This window comes from Panthera pardus, unplaced genomic scaffold (genome assembly GCF_024362965.1).
Source record: "Panthera pardus isolate Hobbes unplaced genomic scaffold, ASM2436296v1 HiC_scaffold_20, whole genome shotgun sequence".
In the NCBI taxonomy this organism is placed as follows: domain Eukaryota; kingdom Metazoa; phylum Chordata; class Mammalia; order Carnivora; family Felidae; genus Panthera; species Panthera pardus.
This window is the reverse complement of record NW_026526766.1, coordinates 44005671-44021136: the sequence shown is the minus strand read 5'-3', so window position 1 is coordinate 44021136 and position 15466 is coordinate 44005671. Positions and strand designations below refer to the sequence as shown.

The 15466-nt window shown below is 43.0% G+C and overlaps 1 protein-coding gene across 4 annotated transcripts in view; it reads left to right on the top strand.

The window, feature by feature from the left end:
- SLC24A2 (solute carrier family 24 member 2) overlaps nt 1-15466 on the top strand; it is a 245337-nt gene that overhangs the window by 166478 nt on the left and 63393 nt on the right. For 3 of the 4 annotated variants that reach the window (XM_019415391.2, XM_019415387.2, XM_019415388.2), the window contains exon 5: nt 10652-10702. The exons of the other annotated variant lie outside the window; for it this stretch is intronic. In XM_019415391.2, coding sequence (XP_019270936.2) covers nt 10652-10702 — 51 coding nt within the window. The remainder of the gene's footprint in view (nt 1-10651; nt 10703-15466) is intronic. 4 annotated transcript variants of the gene reach the window in all.

Here is a 15466-nt window from a genome sequence, read left to right as displayed (position 1 = left end):
CTCTTACTTTATAGAGGCAATGAAAAGGATTCCAAGAGTTAAGGCCACATACATTTTCCTCCCTGCAGAGTTACTGAAAACAGAATAGTTGAAACTGCAGGGTTAGAACGCTAAAATGGAAGGAACCATAGGTGTCAGTACTGAAGGTAACTAGGCTGAAGAAGATTAACAGTGCACTATTGAATAGAGATCTAATTCAGTTCAGTAGCATTTGAACACCTACAGAGTGCCAGGAACTCTGCTGGGTGCTAAAATTAACAAAATGAGTAAGATGATTCTTTGCCCTATAGGGCAGAAAGCAAATAGGTTAAGGTACATTTGATGAGCACACAACAAAAGTACGTACTTGGAACACACACACAGGAGGGCGTGACTCCCACTAGGGACAGGGGGCGTTCAGGGATGCTGCCTGCAGGAGGGAGCCTCAGAACTGGGTTCTAAAGGATTAAATAAACTAGGAAACCTAATAAAAGTCCAACACAAAAAGGGTAGGATTTGGAGCTGTTGTTTTTTGGTTTTGTGTTTGGGACATTCCCCTGGAAAGTGTGAAACATAGGTGAGAGTAGACAGTCGGAGGTGAGAAAGATTAGGAATTGAAAGTTCAAATAAGAGTATGGCAAGAGCCTCGGACTAAGGTGGGGGCAATGGGAATGGAGTAGAAAAGACAGAATTGAGGATATTTAGGGGTGGAACTGATAGGGCTTCCTGACCGGTTGGGTTGTGAGTGTGGCTTATGATGTGGAAGCTTCAGTAACATCTAGGGCCCCACCCTGTGGATCTTGGTCATATGTAATAGAACCAAGCTCCTATGTCTATGAAAGAAAATGGTGGGCCTATCTATATACACCACCTTATAAGTCCTTTTTTTAAAAAAAAGAATGCAGGAGCAGGAAAACAGAATGGAGTGTTTGGCCACTTTAAAGACTGAGATATGTGTCAGTGTCCTGCACCCCAAATTTGATAAGACTTAGTCAAAAAGTACATTTTGCTTGGTTTTGTAAACATAGCCTTTCAGTTTCCAGAGATGCGTAAATGTGCCCAAGATGTTAGAATATGTCATTAGTGAAACTGTTAGCTTCCTAACCCTTTACCCACACACACAAAAATTTATTGAAAACATGTTTTAGAAACTTGCCATTAGTAGGGCTCAGGCAGATTTTCTGAAATAAGAGATAAATTCCAAATTTTATATGGATGGTACCTGATATTCTGTGTTCTTTGCTATTCCAACTATAGTTTTTCATTACCTGTGACAATATAATTTTGTCTTTGGAAACTCCAGCTGAAAAAGAAGACACCAGAGAAAGTATCAAAGATTTAGCCAAAACTCTGGATAGATGCTCACAGGGGTGATTATAATAACCACCGTTTATCGCACATTTACTATGTTCCAGACACTGTGCTAAGCATTTTATTAAATTAACTCATTTAATGTTCACATCAACGCTGTGAGATAGGAACTTCTATTATAACATTTTATAGATAAGGACACTGAAAGTTAGGGTAATTAAATAATTTGCCTAAGGACACAAGAGAAGTAATTGATGGAGCCATATTCAAATTCAGATTTGTTGGCCCTCAGAATTCACTCTCTTAACCACTCAACAATACCACTTTCCTAAACAGCTGAAGTCCCTTTTGAGCCTTCCTTTTGAAAAGCAAAACTTAAAGATCTTTATATTATCTCTTTCCCTGAGCTGTACGTTCTCTAAATAAGACTAACAGTGTCCATGTACTTGATGTCATATTATACAAAAGAATATGACAGGGGCGCCTGGGTGGCTCAGTCTGTTAAGCTTCCAACTCTTGATTTCAGCTCAGGTCATGATCTCATGGTCATGAGATCGAGCCCCTCGTTGGGCTCCATGCTGGGTGCAGAGCCTACTTAAGATTCTCTCTCTCCTTCTTCCGCAGCCCCTCTCCAATTCACACATGTGTGCCTTCTCTTAAAAAAAAAAAAAAAAAAAAAAAAGGAAAAAAAAGAATATAACATTTATCGACTTCCTTCGGCATGATATAATGGGTCATTATTTTTGTCGTTCTTCTCCATTTATCTGTTTCTTCTCCAATATGAGCTTGTGAAAGGATGTTAGAACAAGTTTCTAATGGTAGGTGGTCATTTCTTGTGACTTATGTTAGCCTGGATACTCATCACTCACTGGGCTTTGGCACAGTTAAAGAATGATGGCTCCCATTTATGGAGCACTTCCAATGTTCCAGACATCAAGTAAAGTATCTTACAACAACACAATAGGGAGTTCTAGAATTAGTACTCTGATGGGGAAACTAAGGCTCTGAAAGACTGACTATCTTACTACAAAGTCATGTATCTAATAAGAATTAAAGTCTGGGGGCACCTGGGTGGCTCAGTCAGTTGAGCACCTGACTCTTAATTTCAGCTCAGGTCATGATCCCAGGGTCATGAGATGAAGCCTCATGCTGGTCTCCATGCTGAGCATGGAGCCTGCTTGGCATTCTCTCCCCCGCCCCCACCCCTCTCCCCCATTCACACTCTTTCTCTCTTTCTCAAAAAAAAAAAAGAATTAAAGTCTGGATTAGAACCCACATCTATTGACTCCAAAACTTACTATGCTACAAGACCTCCATGTTCTGCGTGATGATGAGAAGGTGTCTTGATATCAGGTTCTCTCTGATTTTGTAAAGATCAGAAGAATGATATCTCTTTGAAGGAAAAACCAACAGATACTTTATTTTTTTTTTTAAGTAGGCTCCACACCCAACATGGAGCCCAATGCAGAGCTTGAACTCACAACCCTGAGATCAAGTCCTGAACTGAGATCAAGAGTCGGCTGCCTAACTGACTGAGCCCCCCAGGCGCCCGATATTTTAAAGCCATAATAATACCTACCATATGTTTAATGAATATTATGTGCCAGTGATGTGTTAAGTACCTGTAATCCTCACCCCAGCCCTACAAGACAATTGTTATTGGTCCCATTTTATGTAAGTGAAGGAACTGAGTTATCAGAGAGGTTAGGTAACATGCCCAAGGTGTCAGGGCTAGTACATAGCAGACCTGGTTGTTAAGTCTGTAGGGCTCCAAACTATAAATGATATAGCTGTTATGCTATATAATCACTTGCTTTTCTCCATCCCTTTGGGGAAAAAAAACATTCTGACAAAGTATCAGTGTTTAAAATTATGTTAAGGTTGTCATTGAGGTTTTTAATTACGTGATTAAAAGGATACTCATAAAAGCTCGGGAAATCTTTTTTTAACCACACCGTTGGGGTTGATTCTCCTGCCTAGGTCGCTTACTGCTTTTCTTTAAAATTACTTTCCAGAAACCTGCTTGCTCTATCCTGTGCTCTCCCCCTCCCCCAACCGACCTCAAAAGGAAAGCAACAGATCAGCACATCCAGGTCCCATTTTTCTTGTTTGATCATCCAGAGCATGTAAATTACAGTGAAATATGGCCCAAGTCAGCTTCTCACAGGACAGAAATCAGTAACCATTGATATTGCTAAGCAACACCACAGAGGAGCAAGGCTGCAAATTAGGTGACAAATTTATAAGAAGTCAGAGTATCTGGGGACTCACTTGGGCATTTCATTATGAACCATCTGGATGATCCACAGTGATGACCACACATTATTGCTCACTGTTCGAGGATGATAATTCCCATGTAATTATACGGCACCTCCATCTGTGGTCCTAACTTACCTCTCAGAACCTTCCACTGTATTTTTCTAACCCAGATAGTTCCCTGCAAGATAATTGGGAACAGTTACACCTAATGGGCAACTTCCATTCCTTCCCAAAATAGTATTTGAAACAAAACAAAACAAAACCACTGTTTGTGTGGCAGAGCCGGCTGGGCAAGAACATGCATATAGAAGGACAGTCACAGATCATAGCTGCTTCGTGGACCTGACATGAGATCCACCTTTGGTGGTCCCAGAGGAGCCTGAGGTGATGAGGTTCAATTTGTTCCCAAGCCACGGATGAGCAGATTGTAGTACCTACATCACAAATGTAAGCTTTGAGACAGACAAGGAAGTGAGCCCAAGTCCTTGACCCTCTGGAGAAGGGTTATGTAAGCAAGGACCCCTCCCAGTTCAAAGAGCCTAGTTGGTCTCATTTGTTCATTCATTCATCCATCCAACTAATACTTAAAAGACAGAGCAGCCCAATTTTAAACCAAAGATTGCAAATCGATGAGCCCAATATGACCCAGGTGGTGTTTTTTTAATTTGGAATTTGTCGCCAACATTTAAAACTCAGGAGTTTTCACATTAAAATCCAGGTATCTGGCTTCCCTGGAATAACTAGCAGATCAACGCTATGCCTGCATTTCTTCATGGAACTGGAGGTGCGTGGCCACTGCCCATTTTTACGCATGCACTGTCCAGTTGTCCATCATCACACCATTCCCTGTCATTGTCCCCAGCCCACTTTGCTCACCTACATACCTGGCCCCTGTGGTTCATTCATGCTTTGTCAGAATGTCTTCTGTGCTCCAGACACCAGGCCAGATGCTGGGGACCATTCTGACTCCCGATGTAACATCAGTATTTCCTGGGAGCTGGGGCCTCAGAATGACGTCAGCAGAAGGACACAAACAGAAATACATGTGGCGAGTGTGGGAAACAAAACTAAGAGCTGTAACAAACCAACGTGTCTAGGTTTGCAGGAAGCTTAAAAGGAAGAGTGTTTCACGAAGGGGCTCGATCCCAAGGGCGTGAGACTCAGGTGATGAATTTCTGAGAGGAGTGTTCCTAAATCCTGTTGAAACTCAGCAGCTGATGGAAGATCACCCACCACTTGGCCCTTTATTTTCATTTGCTCCGTTGTTGCCTGGCGTCCAAAAGCCTAAGTGAGAGGTTTTCATCTCATAGAAGAAAAAGAAGTACTCACTAGCATAGATCGGGAAGAGTCAGATGTGAAAAGAACTCCATAGAGCAGGATCATCTCTGTTGACACCTTGTGTGTGACATATGTATGTTGCCACATGTGAAGTACAGCTGTCCCTGGGCAAGCGTGTACACATTAGGAGCCTCTTAGGGAAGCTTAACACATGAGCATCATTCCCCTCCACGGAATGGTGAGCAGAGCTTCTGTGATGAGTCAGTACTTTGAAAGCTTCTTGTGAGAATTTGAAGGTTAAAATATTCCTTTCCTTCTGACTTGAGTAAGAAGTGAGGATTCATGGTTGTTTCCTCATTTAACCTCAGTCTTTAAAGGTTATTTTTAAGTTAAAAAAAAAACAAACTACTTGCATCGGCATGGATTTGATATAAAAGAATAATGACCAAAGAAAGCCTTGTAATGGGAAGCAATTAATTCTGGTGGCTCAAGCAGCCTTTTTTTGAGGTGAAATCAAACACAAAGCTTTAAATCGGGCTGCATGAGAAAACACCTTTTAACTCAGAACTCAGGTTTATTGTGATGCAAGTTTTTCACATGAGGAGACAAGAAAAAGGTAAACCCAGATATGCCGCAAGAAACTTAAGAATTAAATAGCTCTACAAATATAAATGCTACATTTATGTTGGGGAGTGGGATGGAAAATTACAAAGGCTTGACTGTCATAGCCACCCGTTCACAAAATCTCAATAATGAAAATAAATTCACAAATTAAAAAAAAAAAAAAAACACTTTGGGCTAAAACTGCAAAATACGGTTCTGGAAGTTAGCCAGGGAAGCCTTTCACTAAACTGAAAGTTTTTCTTCTGACAGTTTCCCTCGAGTTTAAGGGAAAAAGTCTGGGGCGGGGGGGGGGGGGGGTGTTGTTGACTTGTATGGCAAGTATAGACATTGACATTGGTGCTCGTCCACGGAGATAATCAGGTTGAAGGGGATTCAGCAACATCCTGCTAGGCTGAGTTGATGTTCATGTGGGAGCTTTGGCAGACAATGAAAAGGGGTACTAATTGCTAAGGATGCCTGTGTCACCCCAATGCAAAGTGCTTTCTATGCTTGTTCTCATCTGATTCTCCAAAAACCCCTCTGAGCATAGGCACTTACTGTTCTTGTCCCCATTTTACTGAAGAGGAGATCGAGGCCCAGGGAGGATCACCCAGCTCGTAAGGAGTAGAGCCACTGCTCTGAATTAGCTATCTTGTCTCTCTCACTCAGAAACACTCTTAACCTTGATGATGCCATCATGGTATCGGCAGTCAAGAAGCTTCAGGCATTCGCGCCTGCCTTCCTGACTTTAGCTTCTAGGGAAGTTCAACAAAACAAAGCATCCTAAACCTCAGTGTCATTTGGGAGCTGGGCACTTACATACTTTATTTAAGAAATGTGAGGAGAGCATGTGATAAGAGAAAAGCACTGTTCTACGTTCCGTTGGAAGGGATCTAAGAGGAAGAGGGTCTCTGCCTCCGACATATGGACAGCCTAGTTGGACAGACAGGCTTGTGTGCAAATATCAGAAGGGAAGTTGCCAAGGTCCCAAGCTGGTACACTCGTGGTCAGATGAATGGTCACATGCTATTGCAATGGTTACAGTCCAAATTTTGGCATTCTGCATAGATCCAAGAGTCGAAGAGCAGGACTGATGAAGAAATTTCTTTTGTATGCTGGCCCCGATGTGGCAAAATATCTTTTGTTGTTGAGCAGCAGATCTCTGTGTAAAACCTCTTTAAGTAGTGTTGAATTTAACAAACCTGTGTAAAATACCAGATTCTCTAAATGCTCTGCTCCGTGTCCCATGGGTTCCTCACGCTTCTTGGGGTTCTTGCAGCAATAAAGCTGCCCATCCCTGGTGGCTTATTGGGAGTTGTTGTCCTATCTACTACTCTTTATCCCAGCATTATGGGATAGATACAATTATGCCCCTATATAGCTGAGGACACCAAGGCTTGGGGAGGACAAGCAGTTTGCTCAAAGTCACACAGCTAATAAGTGGCAGACCATGGATTCGAGCCTACACCCTGGTTGCAAAGCCCATGTCTTTAACTTCCATTTGCTACTGAAAATAATCCTTCCATTGTTGTGATATAATCCAGTATCTGCACACACCTTCTTGATAGGTATTAGGCAACTTTACTGAGAGACTACCACCCATTTGTATTGAGAAAGCCTTAATTTTTAGGTCTCCACATGCAGTCCAAGCCAGTACCAAAAATAAAGCTCTTTGATTAAAAAACAATAAACAAATTAATCATTTTTTTCCTGCCAGCTAACACTTAAGTGATAAATACTTGTTCTCACTGATTTCTCTACCTCTGTTTTTCATTCCAATCAAAGGAACTCAGCATAGATGCTTCTATTGAATTTCTGTCTTATAGATCAGAATTTTGAGGCCTGAAAGGTGAGAAGTCATTTTTCTCCTCCACCTATCTGGGGAGGTTTGCTGAAAAAAGGATTGAGAATGCCAAAACCCTCAAAAGTGGAGCTGAGAAAGTCAGTGTTGGAAGGAGAAATATGTGTCCATGCCCTTCTTAGGAAAGGAGATTAGGAACCCAAAACACGAATTCTTATTCATAGATTCTTTGAGGCTGAAGATAAGACCCTTCCCTTGACTTACCAATCATGAAGTATGGACAGGAATCAGGAGGTACCTTAAAGCAGGTTGTTATGTTGCCGGCAGGACCTGGAAGGAAGTGGAAATACTTCATCCCTCCTACAGATCTTGGAGCAAGATGCCTGTGGCCACAACGATCCAAATGGCATGAAAGCAAGGGGGGGAGGGGGGTCGCCATGACAGGCAGCATTCACAATCGGCTTATAGGCTCAGCTCCAGCACCAACCGCTGGGTTCTGGAATTTTTTCTTAGGCTGTGTGGGCTTCTTAGAGATATGTTACAGTGAAGAGACACCAGGTGGTACCCAGGATGATATTCACTGGTGATTCATCCCTCTTCCGATCCTGGCTACCTCTTGCTCCGTTGACAGAATGGATGTTGCTAGATGGGATTAAACAGCCCTCTCTTGAACTCCTTCACTGCCTCCTATCCCAGAGAAACTCAGCTTGGATGAGGCCCCGTTAGAATCCTGATCCAATGGTGTAAAGGAACCTTGGTTAATTTCTGTGGGAAGTGTGCTGACTGGAGGCCATTTCCCCTTGCCGGTGAATTTTCATTCATGCCTCTCAGGCCCTCTCAGGCCACAGTGGCTAAGACCACTCTCCATGAGGCATTCATTGTCTGTAGGACACCAATCCGGTGCACGATGTGCTCTGGCTTACGTGTACATGTTGTGTTCATCCTAGTCGCGTGTGACACCCCTCTTCGTGCCCCCCTAAATGAGAGCCACCAGCTCTTGGAGATGCACCCCCACCTACCCCAGGATGCTGTCCTAACCACTTGAAAGCATGAGAGTACTGAGCCCACCATCTCACCATCCTGTTGCTGTGTGCATTCGAGACTGTTCTAGCACACTGGCTTCCTTCTCATTCTTTTCTGCCTTTGCTTTAGTAAGCAACAAACATAATTCCCTTCACTTGGGCAGGTACTCTGACCTTGCCCTGCTTCCTCACTGTGCTTCGAGTTGCTGTGTCACCTGTTGTATTTTGGTTTTTCACTACTGTTGTTCCTTATCTTCCACCACCCTTAGCCTCATTTTTGGTATGTTCCTTTCAGTTCTTATCCCTCTGTCCCATTCATCCAAGGAAGCAGCTAAGAAACCATCTAGACATTGCCACAGCAGCAACAACGTGTGAGCATTGTCAGACATGAACAGTTCCAATTTCCACGATATAAAAATGAAATAATTACAGGCTATGTTTGTATTTGTTTATACCTGATTCCACAAGAGGTGGGGTAAAAAATAATCACATCTGCCACAAGCAGATGTTTGACAGTTTGGAAGTGATACATGAAAACGTGTATCCGTATATGGAGGGTTTGCATCTAAAAAGACAGATCCATAAAATTGCAATGGTGTATCTTTCCTGTGTAGAATATGGTCTACACCCAACTTTGCAAACACAGAGCCGCCCACGTTCTGTTTCCTGAGCAAAGAACAGAGAATGCCAGCTGCTTATGCTACTGCTTTACCTCAGGAGAGGAGGAGAGGCTACAAAAAAATTAGTTGGCTGATATAATTCATCAACTTACTCTAAGATTTTACACACGCGCTTGTGCGTGTATTATGTGTAAAGCTACCATGAACGTGTGTTTAATATTTATGAAGGTATTTAGATCATTTCGGAATTCCAAGCTTCTGCGATGTCATATATATAGTAGACTACTGTTCTTAAAATACCCCCCCAAAAATTATATTCTGCAGAATCAATCCCCAGAAGTCATTAAAAAGACTTTCTTGTTATTTACACAAAATTCAATTTCTTATTGAAGTGCTTGCACCTTTTGTCATGTAGCTACAAAATCCAGAGTAGGCAGGTTTTTGCAGAAGCATAAGGATGAGGTGATTTTTCTCCCCAAGGCATAATTTTGTATCGGTGTGTTAAAATAGCTTTAGTAAAATTTTAGGCGCATGGAAAAAGAATATGTATATAGATATAGGTAAAGATACAGATATAGATATATGCATACTATATATATTCTATAATGTATAATATAAACGTAAAATGGAGGGATATGTCTTATTGTCTTTTAAGCTGGATCCTTCATCTTGCACACAAAACCCATCAATTACTAGTTGATTCATGTGTGGGGTTTCATTGGCGTCCTAAGTTAATGAGCCATGGAGGCTTTCTGCAGAATCACAGAAATATGTCTTGAGTCTAATTAATTTCTTGAGGTTTATTGGGAGAGTGTTGTTATGACCGGGAAAAATATTTTTAACCTACTCACAATGTTGCTTAAAACACTCTGGAATTTTCAGATGAACAAGAATTAAAGTTTCTATTTTAGAATGGAACTAAGGAAACAGAAATGGCGCGTCCCGGCCTCCTCTCTTCCCCAACCCAGGCTGATTCAGCATCCCCAGATGATTCAGCACAGCATTGCTTTCTGCCAGTGGTGTCGGTGACAGTGAGTCCTTTGGTGATCTGCGCACAGGAGGGGCTGTTGATAGCCCCTCCCCACTGCAGTCTAAGGAGCCACAGGCGATGCCTCAAGCTGGGAGATGGGGCTGCTCTGTCACCTGCCTGAGCCAGGTGGCTTCCCTCTTCCAGAGCACTCCGCACCTTTTTCAGCTCTTGTCAGCAGGCTGCACTCATGGTATTCAGTGTTTTCTATCTAATCTATGAGATAAAAGTGAACACGGAGTTCAGAACCTGGTTTTGCATTTTGGGTTTTCCCAGGTAGCCTCCTTAATCTCTAGGAAGTGGTTCTGTTGGAGAGGAGCTAGGAAATGAATTTCTGGGCCTGCTGTCCCATGGCAAGGACTCCCAGTCCTCAAGCCCCACTGGGCCTGGACATTGTCCTCGTTTGTCCCTTTCCCTTAGAGCGTCACCTCTATACAAACTATAGGGCTAGGCTAGACCCGGTGTGAACTTGCCAACTACACTGTTTCATGGGATGTTAAAATAACTGTGTCCTATTCTGTAATGCAGGGCACATCCTACCCCCAGTAGAATAATATATTTTAAGTGATTTCTGAAAATGGGCCGTGAAAGCTGTCTGCCACATGGCCCATGTTTGCACATCTCTATATAGTTAACGATTGCGGAATTTGACAGTATAACTCTGAATCTGATTAATTAAGAATGTGTAAAAACAAAGTTCTTGCATTACAGCTCGTTCCTTATCTTTGTGTCTTTTACTGTGATGTTGTAGAACTTGGATCATATGGAAAACTAAAATATTATGACACAATGACTGAAGAAGGTAAGAATGATTTTAGAATTGTATGCATTGGCTTTTTTTTGTTTTTTTCATTTATGGTGTCTGGTGCTTGCCCATTTTTTTTTTAATCTTTTATTTTCCCTCTTTGCATGACTTCAGTGACATCATGTGATTTATTATTCTTTCCACATTTTTGTCTAGTTTTTGCCATCGTGTTTATTTGGGATTGGAGATGTGCAATACCATGGGCAATCATGTTATTCCATTCAGATGCTCCAAACCATGTCAGTTGTGTACCACACACACAGAGAAATGGTGTCAGCGATGTAAGCCCAAGCACACACCCACTGTGTCAGCATTATTTCCCCCACGTGCTCACAACACATAGAAACGCATCCAATCAGCACTCTTAATATGCCCTGAATTTCAGAGGGAGTGGATGTTCTGATTTGTGCAAAGGAAAGAGTGATCTCAACTCCTTAACCCAAAACCAGCTAGAGACCGGTTTCTGGCGCAGACAGCTGTGAGCTCATGTCCTCAGTCCCCACAGTCCCTGCTCACTCACTCATCCAAGAGCGTTGCTCAGAAAGGCCGAGGCCACAGTTCCAGCCGGTGGAATTGAATTCACTGGGGTTCATGCTTTGTGAGACCGAGCATAGCCTTGTAACCATTTCCCCTGAGTAAATGAAGGCTGGCAGAGATTTATTTTTAAATGAATTTACTAATGAACTCCAGGCACCATTCCTGGAGCACAATCTTGACCCAATGAGAGTCCCTTCTCTGAAATAAGTTCACCATGGAAGAACACTTTGAAAGGTTTACTCTTGTGAAGGGAGTTACCCTGTTTCCCCCATTTCACCCCACACATGCCTCCATCTTTTGGGTAATAAATAATATTTATAAGGTATGAAACGTTTGGGTTTTTACATGATTTTTATGTTGATACTGACAAGCAATCAAAAGGTAGTCCAGAAGAGGAATCAGCTAATTTTGGCTTTGGACATGAGCGAAACTCCCCAATGTGTTGCATATCTTGTTTGCAGCTTCTAGTATTTCTAAGTTGCCTTAGCTTGCCCAAGATCTCCTAGTTGCTTTGCATCAAAGAAGCGGAACATCTGACAGCCCCTGGTAAGAGGAAGCTCCTTCTCCGCCTCCCCGCCCCCGCACACAACTCTGGCTTCTGTACAACACCCAGGCTATTCCTGCACTTTCAGTTAACCACTGTGGCGTTTTCTAAAGCAGAAGGCCCCTATTAGGGTCTCATGCCGGGCGCTGTTATGACCCAGGATCCTCCCAACAACCTGGGGAAATGAGAGCGCCAGGGACAGAAAGCTACCTATGAGAATAAGTGTCCTACCACCAAGAGGATAGAAAGAGCAATCCAGACCTTAAAGGAAGGCTCCTGTGCCAGCTATTATTTTTATTCCATGTCTTCAGATCACTTGGGTTTTTATTGGCAATTGGCTTGAGAAGCCAAAGCTTTGAGACTCGCCTCCGGGCATCTCCCCAGCCCCCAGCCTCAGTTTCATGGCTCCAGCAGCAAGGTGGGGGGGGGGTCTGTTAGCTTCTCCCTGCCCTGTCACGACCGTCCACTCTCTCTCTTTCCTCTTTCCTCTTTCCTGTCCTCTGCCATCCACCCTTCACTTCCTATTCTTGGGGCAGCATCTGCCCTGCTCTTGCCTCAGTTGCCCCATTTCTCACCTACTCTGTTCCTTTCCTTCCTCTTTCCACAACCATTAGAGCAAGAGTTGGTGTCCTTTCTCAGCCTCCCTAAACCAGACAACTCAAGGCCACACCAAGATGCAAAAAACAGTACTTCCAATCTGATCCACCCACCTAGTAACACGCGGGCTTTCTAGGCAGGAAAATAAAGTCAAAATCATGCCGGCCCTTAGCAGGGCTGTGAAATTGTGTTTGGGGCCCTCATGGGCCACCTTTAACATTTCTTATGACTTCTCTTCACTTTCCCATCCCTTCTTGCATATCCCTTTGTGTCCAGTTCTTAGCTGAACTTTCACCCCTACTACCGTAACAGCTAATAGTGGCTCAGGCAGCATTTTTAAAGTGTGTTCTGTGATAAACTCATTTCATATGATGTCAGTAGGAATTTTGCCACACCCCAGAAAAAAAGAAGGTAAGATTGATTTCCTAGTTTAATAAAGTGGAAGAGCTCCTGAGTTTTCTTTGCCACGTGACCTGTCAGAGGCTTCCGTGTGCTCCTGTGCATTGCAGCATCGAGTAAAGCATAAAGAGGGATGCAGTTTCTTGCCCAGACTTCTTTGATGAGAGGCCTCTTTCTTCCACGGAACCTCTTGCGGGACTGTTTTAGAAATGCTGATCAAGGTGCTATCCTTCACTGGGAATAGGAGCCTCTGAAAGATTAAGAAGTGTTCCAGACACATAGCCATCCCTCTCAAGTACTCACAGAAATACTTTGGAATACTTTGGAACAGGTCTTCCTCTAGCCACATCAAGCCACACCCTTCACCTCCAGGACAAGCGAGGCCTGGCTTAAAGCTAATTCTGGGATTCTGTCTGAAAGATTCAAAGCCAGCCCAGTAACTTTAGACCAGGCAACAGCTACATGTGACTCCTTCAAACACTCGAGAGCCTCCCCCTCCCCCTGAAAATAGTAACTGTGATTTGTGCTGCTTCCATTTGTACGACAGAAGCAAGTGTCATAAAGATGTAGATGTTTGGGGCAATCGCTGTAGGCTACCTAACCTTCAGGAAATACCCCTCTCCATTTGAAGCATTTCTTTTCACACTTTTAGAAATGTGACTAGCTCTTGAGCAGGGCTTTATTGTAATTGCCCATATGACTAGTCCTCATTTGTAACTATTTCCAGGAAATCCTCTGGATGTTATGTGAGGTCAGCTACTTTAAATGAGGGCCCGTTTTTCCCCCCTCAAGTGGAGCAGTGGAAAGATGGGTCATATATGCTACCCCATATCTTAAGGGGAATTAACTGATGGTTTCCTAAATATAGAGAATTGTCTTGAACATATTCAGCTCATTATTTTAAGGCCCTGCTATATGCAAATTATGTTGCTAGGTGCTTTGGGGAAATACGAGATTAAAAGGTGAGCAATTTGCCCCCCGCAGAATTTATAGACAGGGAGAAAAATGAAACACAGTAACCACTGAGCCACCAGGAAGAAAGTGGTAAGTACCATAGGTATTCGGAAGAAAATGGCAGACTCCAGAAGGAGGAAGAATTGCTTTCAACCAGGGGGAAGATTTTGTGGAGAAAATGAACTGGGTTCCAAGGATCAGTAAATATGGGATAAACTGGGGAAGGAAGGGTGGTAAGTTCTGACCTACCAGGCTAAGGATGGAATCAAAGGATAGGGACACACCAACCTTTACTGGCCACCGGCCAAGTGCAGTGGGTGTCATTTAATCCTTACAATGTCCACACAAGGTGGATTTTTTCGAAGATGAGAAAGCCAAAGTTCAAAGTGTTTTATTAGATGAGGAAACTAAGACTCAGAGAAGTAAAGTATTTTGCTCTGGGACTCAGGGGTACTAAGTGGTGAATTGGGACCCAAAGTCAGGACCGTGGCACACCCAAGCTCTGCCCTCTTGGTACTGCTGCAGTTTGATGTACAAGGTGGGTGTGAGGAAATGGACTGTTCAAATTGGCGTCAGAATAGGGAGTGGAAAGAAATGCTTGATGGAGACCAATCATGGGAAAGGTTTAAACTACAGACTTAGAATGAGGGCATCATAGAGTGAACAACAATGTGCTGCTGAATAAAACCTGAACCGCTACTTGGACACTTCACCATAAAAAGGTTATTTTAATAAGACAATATACTCACTCTCAGACATTGGACAAAATCATGACATTTTGACAAAAAGTGACCTTGCCCTCAGAGCCCTCTCTCTCCCTCCCTCATCTTCAGGTGCCTTAGAAACTAAACTGGAAGACCTCCCTAGGCCACACCCAGCCTCCTCCTCACCCCAAGCTAATCAGAATTTCATTCATCCATTCACTCATTCATTCATTCATTCGCTCATTCTCTAATACATCCACTCAACAACACTCAGTAAGTACCAGGCATTGGACCAGACCCAGGGCTGATTGAAGACAGTCCTTCTAAAGAATTCACACTCTAGTGGGAGACACAGGCAAAGAGATGAATAGTATGATGGACAGACCCAAGGTGCAGGGAGAGTCCAGTGGAAGGCATCATATTCAGTCTTGAGAAATGAGGACAGGCTTCTCAGAGAAGTGATGTCTGCATTGCCTCATTCCTGCATCCCAAGATGACAACACCTACTGGCCACCTGATCCTGTGTTCACTTAATAATAACTGAGCACCTGCTCTGTATGACACATTTTGCCAGACTTGATAGTTAGTAAGGCTTACTCTTCCAAAGCACTGAATTTCCTTCTATAATAAGATGCTTCCAGGGATGCGAACAAATTACTCTAGAAGTGGCCTTTTGGTGACCTCAGACCGCTCTACATGGGCAGCCATCCTTTTATCTCCTTGTGCAGTAATACTGCATATTCTTGAAAGAGCGATCTCCAATTTTTACCTGGAGCTAACAACCCATAGTGTATTTCTCACCTGCAGATATCCAAGTTACACACCATTCTCATTCTGGAAAACTCTCAAAAAGTTGAACTTTGCTTTCTTACTAAAATTAGGTGAAAATGTAGAAAGCTAGCTCAAAAGAAAACATCCTTGTGTGGTTGAACACATGAATTAAAAGGAGAAGAGACCTTGCTATCCATTATATTAGGTGGAACTAACTTTTACTCTTTGGAGATAAACGTTCATGGAGACGTGTAG